Source organism: Pogona vitticeps, chromosome 1 (genome assembly GCF_051106095.1).
Source record: "Pogona vitticeps strain Pit_001003342236 chromosome 1, PviZW2.1, whole genome shotgun sequence".
Classification (NCBI taxonomy): Eukaryota; Metazoa; Chordata; class Lepidosauria; order Squamata; family Agamidae; genus Pogona; species Pogona vitticeps.
Genome location: NC_135783.1, coordinates 122,466,707 through 122,490,960, shown reverse-complemented (window position 1 = coordinate 122,490,960; position 24,254 = coordinate 122,466,707). Strand labels below are relative to the sequence as shown.

At 41.0% G+C, this 24,254-nt stretch overlaps 2 protein-coding genes and 1 long non-coding RNA gene across 7 annotated transcripts in view; 2 read left to right on the top strand and 1 right to left on the bottom strand.

Annotated features, from left to right (window-relative positions):
• The window catches only part of ZNF451 (zinc finger protein 451), a 31,667-nt gene extending 26,984 nt beyond the window's left edge, over nt 1–4,683 (top strand). For 2 of the 4 annotated variants that reach the window (XM_020781811.3, XM_073000264.2), the window contains exon 15: nt 3,809–4,683. In XM_020781811.3, coding sequence (XP_020637470.3) covers nt 3,809–3,855 — 47 coding nt within the window. In that variant the 3' untranslated portion in view covers nt 3,856–4,683. Of the gene's footprint in view, nt 1–78; nt 230–1,529; nt 2,251–3,808 lie in introns of those variants that run through there. The other 2 variants (XM_073000254.2, XM_073000261.2) reach the window with 2 other exon arrangements.
• The window catches only part of LOC110073018 (uncharacterized), a 33,546-nt gene extending 20,595 nt beyond the window's left edge, over nt 1–12,951 (bottom strand). The window contains exon 1 of the long non-coding RNA XR_012087336.2: nt 12,515–12,951. This is a non-coding gene — a long non-coding RNA (uncharacterized LOC110073018). The remainder of the gene's footprint in view (nt 1–12,514) is intronic.
• A 390-nt stretch (nt 12,952–13,341) lies between these two features.
• On the top strand, nt 13,342–23,857 carry BAG2 (BAG cochaperone 2). Of its 2 annotated transcripts, none has more exons than XM_078386312.1 (3): nt 13,342–13,806; nt 21,973–22,082; nt 22,655–23,857. In XM_078386312.1, the coding sequence occupies exons 1-3, from the start codon at nt 13,628–13,630 to the stop codon at nt 23,053–23,055; spliced, it is 690 nt and encodes a 229-aa protein (XP_078242438.1). In that variant the 5' UTR covers nt 13,342–13,627; the 3' UTR covers nt 23,056–23,857. The 2 variants fall into 2 exon arrangements, with proteins under 2 accessions (XP_078242438.1, XP_078242434.1); XM_078386308.1 differs by lacking the exon at nt 13,342–13,806 and adding an exon at nt 18,907–19,551.
• Nucleotides 23,858–24,254: the final 397 nt, after the last annotated feature.

Sequence of the window (24,254 nt, the reverse complement as noted above, 5' to 3'; positions counted from 1 at the left end):
TGGCACTGTGTGGGGATTGCATACATACATCTCTCCTCTTTACTTTGAACAAACAGTTTTCTCTTTTTTTACAAATAGGCATGATGCAGATATAATAAGCAGCATTGTGGTGTCCACCCAGTAATGAATATTAATGTACTATCTGCATGGACTAATGAGAGTGCTGGAGAGGTGGAGTCATGAGATATAAGAGTCTCTGCAGCAGCAGGAGGAGCTTAGATTGGAGTTTTAGAGATTTAGAGTTTAGATTGAGAGATTAGAGTTTGAATTTGGGAGTTTGGAGGAGAGAGAGGGTTGGTAGTTGAGGGTGTATAAAGAAGGATGTTTTGTTAAGAGTTAATGACATTTATTGTACCATCATCACCTGTAACAATAAACAACTTCTATTTGGTTCTTTTGAAAATGACACATTGCCTGGACCTCTATTATTAATAATACATAATGTTGATGTAATCAACTTGTGGCAGTGAAACGATACATAGCTTGTGCCCTTTGATTGGTGAAATAACCAAGGGACAGGCAGGAACATGACAAATTGGTGGCACAGCACTGGGATGTGAAACAGTCTAGTGAAAAACTGAATGGGCTTGAGTTGGAAGGTATTCCTAGCTGGGACAGGTTAGGATCTGTGGTAAGAAGTGGTTACCTGTTAGAGTCTTGTGGAAGACTTAGTTTCAGGGCTTCTGGACCCAGATCTGGAGAATCCTAAGATAGGGAAGATACCTACTCAAGAGAAACCATTTACCTCAGGATTTACAAGGCCAAGTTGCTAGCTCAAAATCCGGAGCTCTGAGGGCAAAGAGCAGTAGTGGATGGAGTGGAAGCCTAGATCAGGATTAATCTGAGGTGATAATAAAAGCTAAGCAGAAAGTTGTTCTTGTGTCTGGAGACAAGAATCGCCCAGACAGGAAAATATGTGGCAAGGGTTGTGGGCTTGGGAGTAGCCGAGGCGAGCTGCTGGGAAAAGTGCAACCTAATTATAAGGAAAGCCACTGAAAGAAAGGTCTGTTTGTCTCCTGTGAGGGAAAAGAACCAGTCCAGTTTAATAAGAAATTCTATTATTTATGCCCCCCAAACGAAGTACAAAGTTTGTTATGGAAGCACAGATTGAGCTCTAGGGTGCTGAGGGAAATGGGAGCCCTCAAATTCAAAGTGAAAAAGAAACTGTGGGCTCAGTAATAATTGCCTCAGAGGGAGAAAATATCCAAAGCTCCCAAGATTTTGAAAAATTGAAGTTGAAACAAGAATACAAACTCAGGGAACTAGAAATTAAAGAAAGAGAAAGGGAAAGGGAATTTGAGCAAGAATTGAAAAGAGAAAAAATCAGAGAACTTGAAAGGGAAAGGGAATTTGAGCAAGAAAACAGGAGAAGGAAATTTGTGCAAGAAACTTCAGTTGGGTGAGAAACACTTGTCCACAATAGAAAAAGAGTGTGTAGCTATCGTATGGACACGGCAAAAGCTGAAATTGTACATTTGGGGGAGAAAATTTGTCTTGTGCACTGACCACTGTCCTCTTCTATGGCTAAGGACTATTCGAGCCAACAGCAGCAAATTGATGAGATGGACGCTGATTTTACAAGACTTTGATTTTGAAATCTGCAGTGTTAAATGGACTCAAAATGTGGTTGCTGGTGCCTTGTCTCAAAGGCCAAATGACTAAATTCTTTGTTTTCATTTGAGTTCTATATTAACTGATCTGTTTGTGTGATAGTTATGTGATAAGCTTAAAGTGCAAGGTTTGCTTGGATATTAATAGACAGAATTATATATAGTGATGGTAAAAGTAACAGTAAGTATCCTTAGTAATGTAAGAGTAATGTAATGTAATCCTTATTAATATAAGTAATGTAAGAGGTTAATATTTGCATTCTTCCATACATTGTTGTTTGTTTATGAGGGCAAATTGTTAAGTTTCCCCTCCCGTCACAAACTTATTAAGGGAGGAGGAATGTGGCATCTGCCCAAGTAATGAATATTAATGTGCTATCTGCATGGACTAATGAGAGTGCTAGAGAGGCAGAGTCACGAGTTATAAGATTCTCTTCAGGAGGAGGAGTTTAGATTGGAGTTTTAGAGATTGAGAGTTTAGATTGAGAGATTAGAGTTTGAATTTGGGAGTTTGGAGTACAGAAAGGGTTGGTAGTTGAGGGTGTATGAAGAAGGATGTTTTGTTAAGAATTAATGACATCAATTGTACCATCGTCACCTGTAACAATAAACAACTTCTATTTGGTGCTTTTGAAAATGACACATTGCCTGGACCTCTATTATTAATAATACATAATGTTGATGTAATCAGGTGGTGGCAGCGAAACGACACGTAGCTTGTGCCCTTTGATTGGCGAAACAACCAAGGGACAGGCAGGAACATATCAAGCATGTATTAGATTATCTCCCAAGATACTTTTTATCTTTGGATCATACTGGCTTCAGAAAATAGGGCTACAGTTTACACGTTTGGTAGACATATATTCTGGTTGGTACGAATAACAATGATATTCACCTGACAGTTAAAAAAGAAACCTTCAGCAAGGCTCTGATTAGGAGACTAAAAATGAGTGAATACCCAGACTAAGGTTTAAATCTATCTACTTGTCCCCAGCAGAGTAAATTTGTTGAAAGATAACTTTGCTCTTATGTAAATCCCATTGGTTCATTGGGTTTACTCTGATTGAAAACAACAATTAGATTTTGGCTAAATTCTAGTCCTGTGCACTCTTCTGACTGAACAAATTAATAGGGCTGTATTTGTGGTTGTGATCCTGACTTCGGCATAAGCTCTGCTGCCCACCATCTATCTGGTCATTTGCAAGATCTTTTTACCTTATCAGAGTTCATAGTTGCAGGGATCTATAAGCACATTCAGCCAGGCTCCCAACATCCTCATTCACACCTTGCACTCAATGTACAAAAATCTCACTGGCGTCTGAGGAATTGTGATATTCATAGAATGGAATATACATATGTCCCCATCTGCCCACCAGTGATTAGACATGGGGGTACAGTGGTGCCTCGCTTAACGAGCGCACTGCATAACGATGAAATCGCATAGCGATCCGTTTTTTCGGATCGCTAATGCGATCGCTTAACGTTTTTAAAATAGGGCTAAATTCGCTTTGCGAAGACCGGTAAGCGTTTCGCTTACTGATCTTCGCAAAACAAAGCCCGACCATCAGCTGTTCGGCAGCCAAAATGGCCACCAGAAGCCTGGAAATGGCCCAAAATGGCCACGCGCAGCGTTTTCGCGCCCTCGTTAAGCGAGGCGAGGGCGCGAAAATGGCTGCCGGCCATTACGAAGCTTCACTGAACGGTATTTGGCCCATTTGGAACACATTAAACGATGTTTAATGCGTTCCAGTGGGTTTTTTTGATCCGTTCAACGATGCTTCAGCATAGCGAAGGTTAATCCGGAACGGATTAACCTCGCTATGCGAGGCACCACTGTATTTGTATACGAATACCTGCGCACAGGTGGAGATAACTAGGATCCAGCTCCCTGGGGCCGGACTGTCTACTCACCCTTCCGCTGCTGCTGCGGGCTCTGCACTCCCTATCGCTCCAGAGCTTATGGTCGGCTAAACACTCCTGGCAGGAGGTGGGACGATGAGCCTCCCTGCCAGGTCAAAGAGTGGCTCACCAACCGTGAGCTCCGGAGCGATTGGAAGGGAACATGAAGCCTGCAGTAGCAGCGAAAGGGTGAGTTATCTCCACCTCTTCCATCTCTAATAGTGATATTTGCATTTTTAGGCAAACACTTGAATAAGGATTCTATATTTCATTCTTGACATTCTGATGTTTCTATGCAGATGCAGAATTTCAAGAGGCAATCAGGCGAAGCCTTGAGGAAATGTGAAGATGTCTCAAGATCAGTATACTAAAACATCCACTCTGTTTCCAAGTAACTGAAATCTGTTCATCATTTTACAAAGATTAAAAAAAATATTGGTTAGAATTTCAAGGTCTCAACAGCAATTTAAAGAACTCTGTTAGCAACCACAGTGTAGGGCACATAAGTACATGAATGGCTGTGGAACCTACATATACCTCATTGCTAGAACAGTAAGAGGTATCTAGATGTGTAGTATGGTAGAGGATATTTTAAAAGCTTAAGAATGTGGTGGTTACAGAAGGGCTGCCCTTTTTCTTTCTTTGCTACCTGGGCTGAAAGCCAGGATTGCTTAATAATTTCTTCTGTTTTTCTTTTTTTTAACTTTTGTTTCTTTTGGGGGGTTTAAACTTCCTAGAAAACATTGCTATCCTGTTGCAGATGAATTTCTAGGACCAGTATTGTAGATACAAACATTAAATCCTGATTCTCTGGGACCATGTTGTCTTTGTCAATTAGTCCATAAAGGGAAAGTTAGGTACTAATCTACAAGTGTACAGACAAGCTTCTGAGGGGCTTTATTTTGTGGACTATATTTCGAGACTGTAAATCTGTTTTCTCTTAATTATATTTTGATTCTTATGCACAGGTTTGTGCATAATTGAATTTTGTTTTCAGAGAACAAATTCAATGACAAAATGACTAGACTGTCTCTGTATATTTTGTTCCCAGTCTTATATTTCTCTTCCCTTTGAACTATATTGCTTTAGAAAGGCACGGGTCTTCTACGTTCCTATATGGTTAATTTATTGCTGTTATTTCTCAGATTTAAGCTTAATTAAAATATCAACTGTTCTTGTACTGTGTCCTCATGTCAGCCAACTGCTGCTTAAACTCTTTCACCTACTTTCTGCCATCCATCCAAACACAACTGCTCTATGATTCAGTTTCTCTTGCAGATTCAGCACGTGTAGATGTGTGGCGTTCAGGTGGTGTTAATTCAGTTCTTCAGAAAAATCTCTGGTTTATAAATGTGAGATATTGTGGTTTTTGTATTCATGATTCACAACACCAGGAAATGGCTGCATATTGCTGCACAATATTGTGCCCATATTGCCAGCAAGGAAAAGAACGTCAAGCTTTCTATAGCAAAGGGCAGCCTGAATGTTAACACCACCTTTGGCAGGAGCCAAGAAGGTCTACAGGATATCCTCATGCTCACTGCTATTCATACATGTTGAAAAACAACCCTGACAATTACTTTGTGTTTGAGTGAGAAGTAGTTAATTGATGAAGTAAGGATTCAGCTTCTGGGATTTCCCCTTTTTGGTGTCACCTTTTGAATGTTAGTAATTACTAGACAATTGTATAGTGACAGGATTGGTGGAAAGGTTGAAACTATAACGCATATAGGCACCAGAGCTCTGCTAACATCAAGTAAGACCATCCCTAGCCGCAAAACAGACAAACAGAAATTTCACAGCTTAAATGAGTGACTGTCTGAATATTTGTGCTCTGTTCTTTTGTAATACATTTTTAAATATATTTTTACACAGAATCCCTTTGCCAGCTACAAAAGCCTGTTTGGCCAGGAAGGACTTAAAAGGTTTTCTTCCTAATTGTCTTCTGATTGGCAGCGCCAAATATTCAGATCTCCCTTCCCAGCTCACAGGCTGCAACAATGTTTCTAACTTTGTAGTTGTTAAGGCCGTTTATAAGAAAGTCACTGTTTTACCCTTTGAAAGGACTTTTTTGAATAATAATATTTCACCCTGGGGCCTAGATTCCTTCCAAATAAAAACAGGTGGCTAAGACCAGCACTTCTCTTTCAAGATAAGCAAGACTGGTCTTTTCAATTTATTTGATTTGTTTTAAATCTGATTTTAAAAAGTCACCAATGTTTGCACAAGGTTGGAGGTAAAGCATGTCTATACTTTAAAAATAATAACATTACAACTATTTGGCTAAATTTGGTGCTGGTTCAAAGCCTGGTTTCAAAGTTATAAGGTTTTGTTTGGACTGCCCCCCATTTTTAGAACTTTGAATATTCCAGAGCTAAGTTGGTGCTCCACCTCCTCAGTGCACATGCTCCTCCACCCAACAACTGCTCTTCAATTCCCTCTCAGCCAGTGCTGACACAATACCTTGGGAATGATCCAGAGGAAATTTTTTTCCACATATTGCAAAGTTTTAAATAGTTTTGAATACCCCCCCCCACACACTTTATTTTGTCTGTTTAAAAAACAACGTTGGTTTGTTATCACTTGGAAGTTTGCCAACTTTTATGGCCCTTAAGGGCCCATGTAAGAACTGTATTGCTTGTGGCAGCAAGATCCCTCTAGCAGATGGGCATTTTAAAAAGTGTGTCTGCTGTGCAGGTGATATCAAAACAACAGGTACCAACGTCAACAACATCCATTTGTAAAACAGTATCTAAAAAGCTACTCATGGAAGATGTTCAATCCGACAGACCATCAATTCCACACAACAATCCATCAAAGTCAGATCCAACTGAAGCTCACCAAGATGCCCTGGAACCAGTATCACTGGTATTAAGGATAAAGAAACAATGAAAGAAACAAGTACCGTCTGTGGTGATTCACCCTCCAACTCCAGAACAGCCCTCACTTCTCTATGTTGGAGAAAAATACCAAATTCAGTATATTGATATACACAGATATATTCACAGAGTGCCTCCCCAAAATACTATCAGCACTGATGGATGTTGAGCTTGTCTGAAATGGATATGACTGTATGGGAACCTTAATATTGATTAGCAGAAGATCGGTCAAAATAAGTAACCTGTCCTGGCATTGCCTAGAAGCTCTTATTTGCTTTCAACTATGGCTGTGGAAGATTTGAAAGTCCTTGTGGTTGTTGAGCCACCTTCTGATCTCGCTCTCACAAAGGTGCATGAAGCTTCTGCTAATACTTCCCCTATTGCCAGAGCGTCTGTGCTTTAGGAGGAAGATTTTTAAAATAATCCACACTAATGAAGAGTTCCAAGATGTGCATATTTAGTGTTCCCAATAAAGTTGATGCCAATAAAGCTGTTGTCCTTCCTGCAATTGTCTGCAGCAATGATCTGACAAAAACAGTTGTGTGCAAGAGTGACTTACAGAATATGTGAAAAAGGACTTCAATTGCTTTATAAACCACAGACTATCTCCCTAAAAGAAGTATATAAGGCATGACTATAGCTACATATGAAAGTTGTACTGAGGATAAGATTTCATAGAGTTAGAAGAGGGCTTCTTGGCTATCTGTTCCCGCAGCTGGAGTACAGTATCTTCAACAGATGACTGTTCAACCTCTGTGTGAAGATCAGCAGTGAGGGAGCCAACCCAGCCCAGCTTACTTGTTGTATACTGTAACGGAATCTCAAAGATGACGTCATCCCTGCCTGTCAATCAGAGGACAGAGCAGGAGGGGCGGAGTCAGAATGACAGTTGGACAGCTGGAGGAGACAGTTAAAAGGAACTGGAATCAGCGATAGGGATAGAGAGAGTCAGGGACAAGAAGTTATTGAGAGAGTTTTAGGGTTTAGGAGTAGATTAGAGGGGTTAGGAAAGAGTATTGAACAGTTTACATCATATTGAACAAGCAAGAATGAACGCATAAGCATAATATGAATAATAGCAGTGATTGAATACATGATTTAATATAATTGAACACCTGAAACAGTTATATTTGATTCTCCTTATAATTTTTGTTCTTTAATAAAAGAATGTTTAATTGAAAACCCCTGATTCCTGAGTTATATGATCAGCTCCTATGTGTGTGAGACTTGAATTGGTATTAAGAAAATACCTGGTGGCAGTGAAAAGGGTGTATTTACCTTTGTGGAGCCCAGCGAAACAAGGGACCACAAGGGGGATTGCCACATATACTTTTGAGTAAACAAGTAGAAATTCTGCTACAGAAAACAGACAGTAATATGGTATATTTGAAAAAGCACTATAAGAAGTTGGTGAATCTGAGCATTTGGCATTTATTTGAGGAAGAAAACAGCAGAAATTGGAGCTGGCTACCTTCTGTGAAGGCCACACATTAAGACTGAAATTAAGATTTTAAGAAGTATTGCACTTGTCAGGCAGAGCTGCTCTCAAACCTTTTGATTAGGTCTGTGTTCAGTGCTAAGCTATATTGCTCTACGCTGCTGTCAAGTGTCTGCTGAGCAGCTGCCAGTTTCTTTTCTGTATATCGACAAAAACTGCAGTGCATGCATGTCCTTTTTGTACCTCCTCTTGTAAATGTACCTTTTCTGAACATTTTTCAGATTACTTGAAGGCATTCCAAATAAGAATAATATAGTAGTAAAAGCAATCTGTGCCACTTCCCAAGCCCAAATTTCCCAAAAACAGACATTTCTAAACTGCATTTCAATTGCATAGGAATTTCTAAACTGCATTTCAATTGCATAGGAATTAACTCTTTATATAGCTTGTCTTGTATTTAAATTTTACTAAAAATGTTAATAGCCATAGAGCTTTGTGTACATCATTTCTAAAACAATTCTCTGTTACTTTGCTTTTTTCCGTAACAAATCCCACCTAGAACATGTGTACTTTCTGCTAAGATCACAGCTTCTTCTTCCCCACTCTGTACATTCTCAGCCTGACTTACCTCACAGGATTTTTGTGAGATAAAGCAGGGAGTTGAAGAACTGTGCAAACCACCTTAAGGAAAGATGGAGTGCATATAAATAAATAAATGTAACATAAGATATTTTAATATCTAGTTCTTATTTGAGAACTAGAAGAAATAGCCCTGATGCTCTCTGGCAGATAAGTTGTTCGTCTTACCAGAATTGCCTGTAAAGCACAGAGTTTCAGGGTCTTTTGGCTGCAACTGCTGAGCTTACAGGTACAGCATAAACGTAACCCCTCTATCAGCACCCATGTGCACAAAAAACTGGTTCCTAATTAAAGCTCCACAGCGTTTGTCCCATAGGTAAAGTTTACTCCAGAGGTATGCTCTTCTTGGTGTCTCACTCCTGATAGCAATCTAGGTCTTACTTAATTTAAAGAATATCTAATATCTGTCTTCCTTCAACAACACTGGGGTCAGGGGTGATACACACCCCTATAGTTCTAAATCTGTGTATAACATATGCCCCCCCACATAACTATAAAACATACACACATCTCCCCCAACCTGTGTCAGCCTCTCGGTAATCCCCAGCTGCTATGACAGGAGAGAGGGGTGGCCAGGTAACCACCATCAGACTGGGGGCTGTCACACTGGCAATAACAGGCTATTAAGTAACCTTGGGACCCACCTTGCTCAGGCCACTTCCTGGAGATGAACAGCAGCACAGTATTTACTGAATATTTATTTATTGGAATTTTATTTATTCACTGGGGAAAAACCTATAACTAAAACTGTTGCTCTTATCTGTGCAATTCAAGGGGAAAGTGTAGATGTAACCAATTTTATCAGTTAAACACTGCAGATGTCATAAACATTTTATTTGAGCTCATAAGTACAGTCCAACTGAAGATCAATAACAGCTTCTCCAAATTTCAACAAGTTATTTTTGTGTGCACACCCTGAAATAAGTGCCACTGATTATTTGTTGGTGCATTGGGGCTACGAATGGTATCTTACTCCTAAAGGGAGTCACCGCTATCAAAGAGCAACTTTAAGCAAAGCAGTAGCTCCACAGCTGCCCTATTCACTCAGACATCTTTTGGCATATGGTCATAAAAATGTAACTTAGGGGTGGGTGTGGCCAGCTAGAAGGCAACTCCAGCTAAACCAACCAATGGCCAAGCATGATGGAAGTTTTAGCCCAGCAACATCTGGAGGGCCACATGTTCTCTAGCCTTGATGTATGGTTTGAGCCTGTCCAGGCATTTTCATATTTAAAATGAATGGAAATCATTTGCATGCATCTCACTATTAAGCATGTTTAATCAGAGGGATATATTCCCAAAGAAGAGAACAGAGTTGTAGCTTTAATTTTAGATCAAGATTAGCTTTAAATAAATATCAAATATTGCTGTTAGTTAATGATATAAATCAAATGCACAAGTCCTTTCAGAGGCACATGGGGAAAAGGACAGAGCAGGAAGAAACATGCACTTTAAAACCCATGAGTGAGTGAATTCCATCTTGACACACACATTAGTCTAATCCTTCCAATTATGGTTAAGTTTATAGAACTCTGAGGTCACAACATATTTTCTTTCATAAAAGGAAAGTCTTCTACCATCTTTAAATAATCTTTATATATAAACAGACTTCTGGAAGCTCTTGGGACCCCAAAGAATACCTGCAGTACTATACTGTTTTATATGCTCAGTTCTTTATGGATTGAATTTTAAAACCTATGGGAAGGCATAGCTGATTTTTTTTCCTGCTAAATAAGCCAATGCATTTTCTTTTCAGTGATCAATTATGCATTATTCATTCCTGCAAGTTCACATATACAAGAGTGGAAATTGATACGTAAGGGTTGTTGATCAGACTTGTTGATTAGGAACTAGAATTAGCTTAGACATTCTAATATGAAGTATCTGCTTCGTAGTTATTTAAGGAAACAAATGGGTTGAGATAAAACAGCATGCATATCCATTGGATAAATGTGGTCAGATGACTTAAGTCATCCTCTGGTATCGTAAATGCAACAGATATACTATTGTGGGCCTTATTCCCAACATCTTCAGCACTCTTGATTTAGTAGAACACATGACCAAGATTGTGTATTGTATGACAACTGCATTGGAGTGGCTGGCTTGGGAGTTCAAATCCCCTACTGTGCCTCCTGAAAGAGGAGTCGGCCATGATCATAGGGGCTTGTGTAGTGATGTGCCCTTCCACCTCCGTGGCCTTGCTCCATAGTTCCAGAGTGCACCAGAAGAAGGGACTGGTAAACCACTTCCTAATAGTTTATGCCTACAAACCCTAGGATAGTTGCCATAAATCAGCACATAACTATAATAATTATCTATTTATTTATTTATTAAATTTATTACAATGTTATAATAATTAGTATGACTCAGTAATGATTTCTCACTTTAAAAAAACTAACTGGAAGGTCATTCAGGTTATGCCACAGTAGAAAAACATAATAATTTACCAAGATTATCCTAACATGGCCATTTAACTCTTAAGAAATCAGCCAGTTTTTGTGATTTGTCCCATAATATATGAGAAGATAACAAAAAAGTGCTTGGGAAGGTTACTTTTTTTTTTGACTATTCCAGAATTCAATAACTAAATATATATTAATTTTTGGTTCAAGAGTTGTGAATCCTCAGAATGCACATGAGTTCATATGTGTGTCTGGGGAGCATAGTTGGTAATAGTAAACCAATACAAAACAACAATGACAGCAGCATTAAAGAACATTAACAATATAAAAGCAGCATTATCAGGTTCTCTCTGAACAGGAAGACATGAAAAGGGAACTTGACTGAATGACAAAGAAAACAAAAGGCACCACAGCTGAAAAGGCCCTGGTTGTGAATGCCAGTTTACCTAATTTCAGAAGGCAAGGGCATTCTAAGCAGGCTGCTTTTTATGAATCTGGGAGTAGAAGCCTTTCGCTACTGGGAGAAGTCTTTTTGGGCGGGAAGCCGATTACAGTACAAGAATTATGATAAATTATCACCATCAGTCTAAACTGACTAAATCTTCGTTTGTTCAATTTCTAATGGGAAAAAAGGTTCTCACCCCTTCTCCCAGCTGGACCAGAATTAAGTATGTTAGTCAATGTTTCTTAGTAGCCACTACATGCTACATTCCAACTACATGCCCCTTACCATGAAAAAATATTAACTTCTGGAAACTTAACAGTGACAAAATGCAGGATATATGCTTATTAATTGCAGAGGGCTGAAGTCCCAGACACTTGTTCTGAATTACATCTAAATATAGGGGTCCCTGAAAGCCCCTAAAGAAAGTTTTAGAAGGTTAATATCTGTTAATGCAAGAGATGTCTATAAGGATTAAAAGCGCTTTATGAACATTATTCTGTGGATCAAAGGATGCTGTAATCCTTCCAACAACTCTGCAGAGGAGGTCAGCATTATTATCCTCACACTGCAGATCAAGTAGGAGGATGAGTTGTGGGCTACGCTTGTGACAGAGTATGAAAGGCAAAACAGATCACAGTTCAGTCTTTTAGCCAGAATAACAGTACTTGGCTACAAAATACTTAGCAGTTCTTTCTCGTCTTTCCTGATCCTAAACAACAATTTTTATGCTTATTTGGCAGCTTCTGTTGTTCCTAATGCAATGAATTCTTTATTCTATTTGTTTTTAAATTCTCTGGATCTTCCGCAATTGGTATGAAATCTTTGTTCTTATCCCCTCCCTTTCCAAAGATGGTTGAGGAACTACTGCAATGCAGCTAATGAGAGGGAAGTTTCTGTCAAGGGGTGGCGTAAGTTCTGGAGGACACAGGACTGCTGTATCCCATTAAAAACCGATCAGATGCAGACATCCTGAAGTACAGACAACACTATACTCACTTCAGGATGTGTCAAGATAAAACCTCTGAGGCAAGAAAAAAGCATTTTTGAGAAGGGAAATTAACAAGCGTGTCCTCAACATAAATCAGGGAGAGTGATACATTTTAGGGGTGTGGGAGAGGGAGCAGTTTGCAGCTTTCACTCTGGTCCTCTATGTTGAAGAAAGAACAGTGTGGACAGGTAACTTGACAGGTAACTTGACTCACCAGACCCCAGGACTGCAGTTCCCATTGTGTCTCATCACCTGCTACGTTAACTGATGGGAGATGATGTTCCAAAATCACTGCAGAGCTATGCTTCCCCCTACCTGGGATTAAACAATAAACAGCATTTCTATATCCAGTTAACAAGGGCCGGAAAAGAGGGGAGAGACACCCCATCAGGAATCCCTTTTGCTTTTTTGCCTTTGAGATTTGCCAGTTCTGGGGATAAGCAGGACAGCAGGCAGGCAAGAGAAGCCAAGGGCCTTCTGTTTCCCCTCTCCAGCCGACATCAGGCCAGGGAGGATCAAGCCTATGCTGCTGCTGCAGAGATCATATAAGGTAGCAACTGTTTTTCCCCCCAGCCTTTTCTTCTTCTTCTCCAGGTACAGCCAGGTGTGGCACAGAGAGGACAGATCACTGCAGAAGGGGCTCCTCCACCATCACCCTCTAATGGCCTCCCTGGTTCTTGTTGTCAGAGGGACCTGGTGAGAGAGATCGGGCGGAGAAAGCCCAGGGGTCCTCCGCACCTAGTGGGGAAAAGCAGAGGAGCAGGCCAAGGTGGCAACCCATTTGTTCTACAAACTGGGAGCTTTTTTTAAAAGCCTTTTAAACAACCTTATTAACTAGACCCTTCAGATCCATTCTGTGTGGTAGACAATACTACTACAGTACAACGCTTCTGTCTGTCTGCCTGTCTGCCTGTGTATTTTTCTTCGTTTTTTGCCAGGTGATCCTGCCAGGGTATCTTGAGACTGAATTCCCCCCCCCAAAAAAATCGGGGAGCCTCAGAAGCCACTGTGGTCAGTGCCAAGACTGGGAATGCAGGAATGCCATCTGGCTTTACAAAGGAAGGCGGGGGAGGCTCTGAACAGCGAAAGAGCGCCTTTCTCCCGCCCAGCGCAAATCCGCCGGCAATTGCCCGGGTCCTTCTCGGAGCGCCGCCGGCTCTGGAAAAGGGGAGCGGGCGAGAAAGGGCAGGGGCGGCGCCTCGCCTTCTTTGGCGGCCACGCCGGGGGTGGCGGCGCTGCCCAGGCCTCTCCGCCCTCTCTCTCTCTCCCTCCCGGCAAGCGGCCGAAGCGGGCGACGGCCTCCGTCCTTCCCCCGTGCAAGCCCGCCATGGCCCAGGCCAAGATTCACAGCAGCAAGAGCAACGCCAACGCCGCCGCCGCCGCCGCCAGTGAAGGCGCCCCGTCAGGCGTCCCCGGGCATTCCTCGCGAAGCCGCTTCTTCCGCTCCACCTCCATGGCGGACCGCTCCAGCCGCCTCCTGGAGTGCCTCGACCAGCTGGAGCTGAGGTAAAAGCAAGCCCCTGGTGGGCGAGCGAGCAGCTGCTCCCCGCCTTGCCCTCCATGCGGGCGCTCCGAGGGGAAAAAGGGAGGAAGTGGCGGGCAACTCGGGCAGCCTCTGCAGGTCTCCAGGCGGAGGAGAGGAAAGGGGGTGCCGCGCGTCCTTCCTCGAGAGGAGCGGCTCTCCCCTTATAAAGGATGCCGGCGTTACGGTTGTGAAGGAATTAAACTGACTGGAGTTGCTCCTTTCCAGTCGGAGCTTTTTTATGCTTTTATATATTTTTTTTCAGCAACTGCGTGTTTCTCCCCGAACAGCCGCAGCCGAGGGGCGTGTGTGTGTGTGGGGGGTCCCCCCCCCAAAAAAAAACTGGAATCCAGGTGGTGCTTCCGAAGAATACATTAAAGCTGCAGAAAAGTCTATATTCCTGGCTTTATTCGCACATGGCATTGGACAAAGGAGGAAACCTGGGCTTCAGCCCTGCTCCCAACCTCCATGCCTTTATGCCCATGTTTGACAACTGGACATTTTATAGGCCTTTTTGCCGCTTACAAATTATCCAGCTGAGATGCTCTTCAGCAGGGAAAGAGCCCAAGAAGGATCTGTGCATATGGAAGATGAGGGCAGGGAGAGGGTGAGCAATTCCTCTTCCTCTCTTCTACAGAATCAATATATCATAAAGTCAAATTAATATAAAGTATGCATTTTCATATCCGGTGCATGGCTCTGCAACTTTTTAATTAAATGTAATTTAAGTTTTCCAGAATGTTTTGGAGTGAAGGAAGCTAGTCCAGCACTGGTAGGGAATGGTTATCAATTAAAATGTTAATTTCCAGCCACTTTGAGAGGGACACAAAAGGAGCGTCCTGGAAGAATGTGAGGATTGTGAACACATTTGGGCAGATAGCATTGTGTTGATGGATCCTTTCACTCTGGAAGCACCATTGGCTTGTTGATGATATGAACAAAGAAGATGTCACTTTAAGGGCACACCCACTGGAGCGACCAACACAAATACCCAAGGGTGCACAGGTAGAGTTAGAACCGTTATTAGGTTTTCCTTGGTTACAGGGAGCACCTTCCTTAAATAAAATTCCTTTAAGGCTCTTTATTATAGCCAGTGAATAATTTAATTATTATTTATTATTTAATATCTATTTTCTCCTTTTAAATATCTTGCTAAGTTTACAGTTTCAATAGTTGATTGCTTTTATTCATACTCAAGTATTGGTTTTATTTGTGTGATGGTGGCCCTGAGCCCCATAATTATTAAGAAGGAAATAGGCTGGTCAGATTATTGGAGAACCAGGACCAGGCCGAGACAAAGAGGCTGTCCCGAAACTAGCAAAATCAGGGAGCTGGACAGGGGGCAGATTGCATTTGTCCTCAGTGTGGAAGGGATTGTCACTCTCGGTTTGGCCTTCTCAGCCACACTAGACGCTGTTCCAAGTCCTCTATTCAGAGCAAGTTACCATGCTCTCTCGAGACTGAAGGATGCCTAAGGACTTTGTGGAGTGGCAGCGAGAGAGAATTTCAGCAACAAGCTGTTGCCTAAGTGAGAGACTAAAGGCAAGTGCTTGTTTGGAAGCCATCATAGGCTGATGTACTGACTGCTTGCACTCTGATGGCTTTGCTGGATAAATGTGGGATGGAGAACAGAGGTGGCCAGAAAATGTTTTGGTTAGAGAGGGAATTCTTAGCAGAGGTGAAATAGAATCCAGGTCTCTCCTATTGGCTGTCTGTGGTAACACGAAATAAGGCACCTCCGTTCCCATGCTGTGTGCAGAACCCGCTGGGCTTCTAGGGAGATCAGCTATGAAGCTATAGAGGGGAAGGGGGCTGTTCAAGCCATACTTCTAAGCACATAGGAATGGCCTGTATTGCTGTGTACCTTTGTGTTACTATTCTATTGCTTCTGAAGATGGTTCAGATATTGCAGTGAGAACAAAATTTGACAGATTACCAGCTAGCAAGAGGCATGTGGAATAAATTTCAGCCAGCTTTGAAACTGCACTGCCATCCAGTCAGTTTTGAGTTGACCTCAAGGTGCTGATGTTGAACTTTTACCACCTCAAATCACTTGAGACTAGGCTAGCTTGATCATTAACTTTTCCCACATAAACCATCTTAATTATGAAAATCTTGTTCAGAGATCTTTTATGATACCTCTACTCAGGAACACTGTCCCCAAACAAGCTGAACCTGGTGTAATTTTGGCAAGTATTTCAGATTTTCTTCTTCTGTGCTTTCTGTATTGTTTGAATATGGATTTTTTCTTTTCTTTTTGCTATTTCTGTTTATAGAGTTTAAATATGTGATTGATTTTTGTTTTATTATTTTAGATGAATGGTAGGTGCTTCAGAAAGCTGTTATCTGAGGAGTTCCATATAAAATCACTAAATAAAATAATGCAGCAGTTTAGGAGGAAAGATTGTTTTTTATGTTCCAAAGTTTTTGAAGGGGAAGTTTCTTCCTGTGTTATTTGCTCACAGAAGATTGGTACTTGTGTGTAGCTTATGGACTGTTTCTTTATCAAATATCCTGCTTATACTCTTGTCTGATGAGAACTTTCTTTATGGTTTATTTTCAGATGAGGCAAAAACAAAATAAAAATAAAGAAGACAAAATGTTGTGGCGCCTTAAATACAGTATTGCTATATTTTAATGTGAGCTTTCATGGACTAGCAGGTAGGACTTTAAGGTGCCACAATGTTTTTCTGTTATTTATTTTTTATTTTTGTTTTGTTTTTGCCTGATATGCTAGCACAGACTAACTTGACTACCTCTTCTAAAACTACAGTGGTGCCCCGCACAGCGAGGTTAATCCGTTCCAGATTAACCTTCGCTGTGGGAAACATCGCACTACGGAACACAAAAAGGCATTGGAACGCATTAAACAGCGTTTAATGCATTCCAATGCCATAGAATACTCACCGTTGTGCGATGTTTCCCAGGGGCCAGCAGCCATTTTCGCGCCCTCCCCTCACACAACGAGGGCGCCAAAATGGCTGCCATCAGCTGTCCGGCGGGTCCAAAATGGCCGCCGGAACAGCCGAAAGGGGCCGGGGCGCAGCGTTTTCGCGCCCTTGGTAAGCAAGGGGAGCGTGTAAAAACGCTGCCGGAAGCCCCAAAATGGTTGCGTGCAGCCATTTCGGGGCTTCCGCAGCATTTTCGTGCACTCCCCTTGCTTACCAAGGGCGCGAAAACGCTGCGCCCCGGCCCCTTTCGGCTGTTCCGGCGGCCATTTTGGACCTGCGGGACAGCTGATCGGGGGGTCGCAAAGCAAAGGTCGGTAAGCGAGCAGCTTACCGACCTTCGCTCTGTGAATTACCGCCTATACGGGCACCATTTTGCGATCGCATTTGCGATCGCAAAAACGGCCTTGTAGAGCGAATTCATCGCTCTACGAGGCGCCCGTTGTGCGAGGCACCACTGTACTGCTATTTTCAGATGGTTGTTTCTGTAATACAGTTACTTAGGATTTCCATAACTAAATAGAGAACACACATGTGGCCCCAGAACTGTAAAGAAATTACATATTGTATATACTGTAAATTTCATAGCCAGTGGAAGGTGCCTGAGACAGGTTCTCCATCTGTGAAAGAACAAGGGAGATATTTGCTGCAGAAAGATGGTTCTCCCTTTGAGTGATGTACACAGGTGCTTATGATGGGAGAGACCTATATATAGTTCCTAACTAGGAGAGAACTGGAAGTTTCAGCTGTTATTCTTGAAACTATATGGAGTTAGTTACCTTTCTGTTGTTATTGGCAGCAGTGACTGGACATCAGATTTTGAAGGATCCCTCAGCTAGTCCTTTGTGAGTTAACTCAGAAGCAAGTCTGACTGAATTCAGTGGCACTCACCCCGTGCTAAAACTCACTTAAGATTTCAGCTTAATAGATCAGGAATTTGTGGTTCAGAATGACTGTGAAGATATATTTCAGCTCCTCCTTCTTAAAATGGGGAATTTACACATTGCTTCAGAACCATACTATACATCAACTCTTTTTCTACTCTAAGGTCAAGCAATACAGACCTCTTGCCAAGATGACAGAAAGAGTGACACAGGCTGTCTTAAATCTGTAAATTTTTCATGAAGCCTTTAAAATTCAGATTTTAGATATTAAGAAATAAAATATGGGATCAAGTCAGATGTCATCGCTAAGGGTTTTTTTTTCAGTCATGCATTCCTTTACCTTGGGTGACCTAGGTCTTCTTGGGCTGCAGCTGCTAGCACAGCTAGTGACAAAGGCTTCTGGGAATTATAACACCTGGGTTATCCAAGCTTGAGAACCACTGACTTAGAACATTAGCTTGACATGCAAGAATTCATGGAACATTCCTTGTGGGAGGTAAAGTGAAAGGGAAGCATCACCATGGTCAGTTTCTGTGATGTCCGCTTGCTGTTAATAGTATAGATCTTGAGCCAACATGCCTCTAGAAGAGAAAAATAGTTGGCTACCATATGTTTCATTAGATTTTCCAGTTTCACAAGCATTAGCACATGCAGACATGAGGAGAAACATTATGTTATTGAACATTTTCCATTTTTTGCATAATTCACATTCTTCCTACCTGCACATACAGTACCTATGCATGTACATAATTGTTTGTATTCACTGAAAATGGCAAAGATGCTGTCTTAAGGTTGAACAAAACAAAAGCTGTGCTAGACTCCCTCTTCCATCCACAGTCCTATGTTAAAACAAGTTCAGTAATATTATATATAAAGTCACTAGTTGGAAGCAATAGACTGATAGGTAGCCAGGTGGACCTAACTGTCTGATCCATTTTGACCTTCGTCAGTGATCACTACCTTTTTAGGTAATTCTCCTTCTAGAATTAGGTTTCTATTACAGTGGACCCTTGACTTACAGACGGCTGTACCAGTAAGTGGTGCCTTGACTTAAAATCGTCCCAACTTAACAACCATTTCGAGTTACTACCAGCTCCGGCAGCAAAATTTTGCTTCGACTTAAGACCGAAGCTTCAAGTTACAACCAGAAAAAAGGCAGGGAAAAAGGTGGGGAATTCAAATTGCTAACCGTTGATGGCGAACAGGCTGCTTCTTCGTAGCTCTTTCACCCCAGCGGTTAGAGTGTGTGCATTTGGAGGAGTCTTTGGATTCCCCAGTAAGTGCTGCTTTCTACTTTTTAAAAACTGGCTGTTCTAGGTGGGTTTTGCAGCGTGGGTTTGGGCTGGGTGGTGGGGTTATGTTTCTATGCTGTGATGGGTCTTGCAGACTTTGATAGTTTTTTGGGGTTCCCCCCCATTTCCAATGGGTCTTGCAGGGTTTGTTTGCTTCTTGGTGGGTTTTTTTTTTTTTTTGGCATTTCCAATGGGTCTTGCAGGGTTTGTTTGCTTCTTGGTATTTTTTTTTTTTTGCATTTCCAGTGGGTCTTGCAGTCTCTGTTTGCTTTTTGGGTTTTTCTTTTTGCATTTCTGATGCGTCTTGCAGTCTTTGTTTGCTTTTCGGGGTTTTTTGCATTTCTGATTGGTCTTGCAGTCTCTGCTTTTGGAATTTTCTTTTTGCATTTCCAATGGGTCTTGCAGTTTCTGTTTGCTTTTTGGTTTTCTTTTTCTGCATTTCCAATGGGTCTTGCAGTTTTTGTTTGTTTTTTGTTTTTTGTTTTTGTTTTGATGATTTTTTTCTTTGGCCAGAATGGATTAATTGCATTTCAATGCATTCCTATGGGAGATGGTGCTTACAACCATTTCGAGTTACGACCATCATTCCAGAACCAATTAAGTTTGTAAGTTGAGGAAACCACTTATAATACTTGTGCTATGGGAATGACTCCTATGGCTATGAAGGAGGGGAAGGGTATATATGAAGTTGAATATACTGTATGCATTTGAGTTGGCCTTATAGGCCCCTTCCAACTTTATGATTCTATGAGTTAAAACAACACTACTATACTGTAGTGCTTGCTAAGTATAAATAGATTTTTTTGTTAGCAACATAACCCATGGTGAGGAATGCTGGGTGCTGCAATCACCAGCAGCATCTGGAGGGTGGAACCTTGCCCCCCCCAACCTGGATTATTAGGACTGGGTTCTAAAGAAGAATTTGGCTGCAAGCTAAGATACTCTACTAGCTGATTGAGAGCTAGTACTGTACTCAGCTGGCATCATAAATCAGTGTCAGTGTGGATAGAACTTCAGAGTCTGAGTCATGCAGGCCAGGCACAGAACTACATACAGTATTTATAAAAATGCAATACCCCCCTTATTGGTTTTAAAAATATAAAAGTAATTCCTTTTAGGCTGTTTCATTTGCTTCAAACATATCTATCCATATAGCACTATAGCTGCGGAGTGAGCATGACATACCAGAAGATCACAAATTTAATATTAAGGATGTTTGCATATAAAGCTTTTACTGTGCAATGGATCTATCTCACTTGTGGAATTTTACAGAGGATTCTGTCATACTCCTACCATATGTGGATATTCATTTAAGTTCTTCCTCTCATGAAAGTATCTTTCTCCACTTCAACTACTATTATTTTGGTCTTGAAAGCTCTCAGCCTTTATATTATTTCTATGACTAAGCCCTAGAAGACACATGTGCAGTGACTCAAGCTGAATTGTTGTGACATATTTGTCATGTACGAGAGCAAGGCCAAGCAAGGATGAAGAGGAAGTTAGGAAATTAGGTTAGATGACAGCTGATGAATTAAAAACAGCAGCAGCGACCTCAAATTTGTGAAAAATTGAAATAAGATTTTTTTAAAAAACCCTAAAATATGTAAATTCCAAGTTTAAATAATAGAGTAATACTGTACTAAATAAAAGAGATTATGTTACCGTGGTAGATACTGTATGTAAGGCAGTATCTGTTTCCTTTGTACTGTGAAGACTTGAACTATAAAGAAGCTGTTCCTTTGCATAAAACAGATAAGAAATTATATGGTGTAATCAGTTTTTCTATAACTGTGGTTAATGGAGATTCATTTATCTATTCCATAGAAGCAGTTTGTACAGACTGTTCTCCCCCCTTGGTAACTGTTTTATTATAGCTGTTATTCACTGATACAGTAACTCTGTTTCCCAATCTTGCATCCTTTTAAGAGCCTGAAGCCTCTGCTTACGAGTATACTGTAGTAGTGTTGTTTTAACTCTGCTTTATGCAACTGAAAAATATAAAATGGCAGTTATGGGGTGGAAACTGAAGTACCCTTGAGTAGGGTTAGTTTTTGCTGGAGTGGCTAAGAGCGATGAGAAATGCAGCGGTTTCCCTGTCTGTGTTTAACAGTTCCAACAGTTAACCTACACAATTTCAGCAATAAGAAAATGTGTCCCCCTTTGCATCAACAGAAACTTTGGATTGTTTTTTTGTTTTTGTTTTTTCATATTAATTAAGCATTCTCACAAGCAAATCTGCAGTCATCTACAGTATGGGATGGGCAGTTCAACTAGGCCTGTACAGCTTAGTGATAGCTTGGGTTTTCTCTTCAGAAATCTTTAGGGTGTCATATTCTGAATGCATTTTAACGGGGCAAAGTTAAGCCACCTAGTGTAAAATAGGGTTTTTTGGGGGGGAATGTCTAGGTACCTTAATTTTGGAAAGAGGGATGAAATGAGAGCACGAAATGAACATTTTAATTAACATGTTCATACAACTGTTTAACAACATGAGAGTTTTCAGTTTTAAACATTTACAGCAACTGGTTAATTTCCCACTTTTTATCATTTAACGAATTAATTTTTATACCTAACATTCCAAGCTCTGTTTTAAACCATAATTTACATCAATTTACCTTGGCACTGGTGGTGCCAGTGGACGTGGTGGCGCTGTGGGTTAAATAGCTGAAGCCTCTGTGCTGCAAGGTCAGAAGACTTGCAGTCGTAAGATCGAGTGAGCCCCGGTCGCCTATCCCAGCTCCCGCCAACCTAGCAGTTTGAAAGTAGATAAATAGGCACCACCTCGGTGGGAAGGTAAACGGCATCCATGTCTAGTTACGCTGGCCACGTGACCACGGAGGATTGTCTGCGGACAAATGCTATCTCTATGGGTTGGAAACGGAGATGAGCACTGCCGCCTAGAGTCGAACACAACTGGACAAATTGTCAAGGGGAACCTTTACCTTTTACCTTTACCTTGGCATGACAAGTCAATAAAATATTGTTTAACTGTTTGTAAATTCTATTTTGGTTTTTCTGCTACTCAGAGTTGAAGCTTTGCGTGAGGCAGCCTCTTCAATGGAGCAAGAAAAAGAAACCCTTTTGGAAATGATCCACAATGTACAAAACAGCCAGGACATGAGGAACATCAGTGAAGGTGAGTCATTGTTAAACCTCTCATTTGAAACTTACTTGAGGGAAGAGAATATAAAAATGATTCCACGTATACTTGGAACACATGGCATAAGTCACTTGAGTGCCTTTATTGGACTGATGAAACACTGTGCTATAGTATCTAATATAAAGGGCAGTTAATACTGGTGAAGTCAAAGTCTTGTAAGAATTACTTCATATCCACAGGAAATATATTACATTCGAACTTCTGTAATTTAGACCAGGACTTTCATTAGTGCTTCCATTTTTCTTCATTCCTGCAATTCAGTACAGGCATTCCTCACTTAATGATCGAGTTCTGTTCTTATGACTAGGTCGTTAAGTGAACTGGTCAATAAGCAAGGAGCAATAATATTGTATTTAATATTGTATTAAGGAGTAAAATAAATCACATGCTGTAGAGAAGGGGCGTGGAGAAGACGCAAGCACGGATTTATGAGGGTCGTAAAGGGTCATAAATCCGAGGTAAACAGGTAGGTTGTTAAATGAGAAGTGTATTGTCATTTGGTCTCATGGGAAACTTTAAAACCAAAATGTTTCACTTTCAAAATACAGGTGAGAGAGAAGAACTCAATCTGACTGCTAAACGCCTGATGGGCAGAACTCTCACGGTTGAGGTTTCCGTAGAAACCATCCGAAATCCACAGCAGCAAGAGTCCCTGTTACATGCTACAGAGATGATTGACGAAGTTGTCAATAAACTCTTGGATGATCTGGAAGACTCCAGGAGCCGCTTACTCTCACTTTATGGTGCATGTATATCTGAGGTACCCTCTGGACCCGTGAATCAGAAATTCCAGTCTGTTGTCATTGGGTGTGCTATAGAAGATCAGAAGAAAATCAAAAGACGGCTAGAGACTCTACTTAGAAATATAGAAAACTCTGGAAAATCCATCATGCTATTAGAGAACCAGAAGGCAACTGCAAGACAGCTATGCAACAATGGAAAAGATTAAAAGCTACTCAATCTTGCCATGAAAATGAATGTTTCCAAAAAGTATGCATGAGCAAAAATGTTGATGGGGCTTATTAAATTTACAGGACTTGGTTAGTGCAGGTCTGATACCCTGGAATCTGAAGAGGTCCTGTAGCCCTTAGGCCAGTTATTAGGCCTTCAGTGCATGCAGAAGCATAGGTGGAAGGTGAGAAATCTGAAGAAATATCCTTACCTTGTCCAGAAGGTAAAAAAGCATCTGAGCTTCCACCAGATAGCAAGTGGATTTATATAAATCACACCCTTCGGCAGCTGTAGGAACCATACAACTACTTGGGTATTTAGCAGCTTTCTTCTGTGGCTTTGGATCTCAACAACAGGGTCATCGGCCTGTTCAGCCTTGCATAGGGAACATATCCTTAAACAAATAGGTAGCTATAATTTATTTAAGATATTAGCAGCAAATGTAGGTGTGTTATGTCCTAAGGACTGACCTTTTCATAAGCAATATCCTGTTTGTTTTCACATGTTTTAACGGTTAATATTTGTATTGTAAAGGCTGTCTTTTCCCACTGCACTCTAGAAGCTTGTCAGTCTCCACTGTGTTATCTTTCAGTTCTTTAGAAACCTTCAATCTCATCGGTCAGGTGCAAAAAATTAACTTAGCATATGCCCCTCTTCTGCCCTCTTTTGGGGGCTGAGCTTATGCTAGACAGAGAGCATGGGGTGTGGAGATTGCTGCAATATATGTGAAGAAAAAGCTGATCTGCACTTCTTCTTTGCTATGGATTCATAAATAAAATAGATTGCTTTCTACATGTAAATACTTCCTTACCATTTCTTTTGGAAATTATATGTAACAATGTATGTAACAATGAGGAAAGAAAGGAAAAGTACAAGAAACCTTTTACTATACTAACTTTTATTATATTCCATTATTCTATCCAATCAGAAATAATTGAGATGGTCCTATTGATTCATAGGCATGATTATGGCTACGGAGGAAGGAATTTTCCCTAATGTATTTTTTTTACTTTTTCTATAGTCTTCCAACGCTTTGGAGCAGCTTTTTCAGGGGTACAGGGAAAGTCAGGCAAAACAGCTTCTCCCCTTCTATGAGCAGAATTCAACCAAAGAATTTTGGGGCCTAACTCTGTCTTTAAGCTACCAGGTATGCAACACGTACAGCCTAGAATATAGTTTTGTGCACTTTTGCACAAA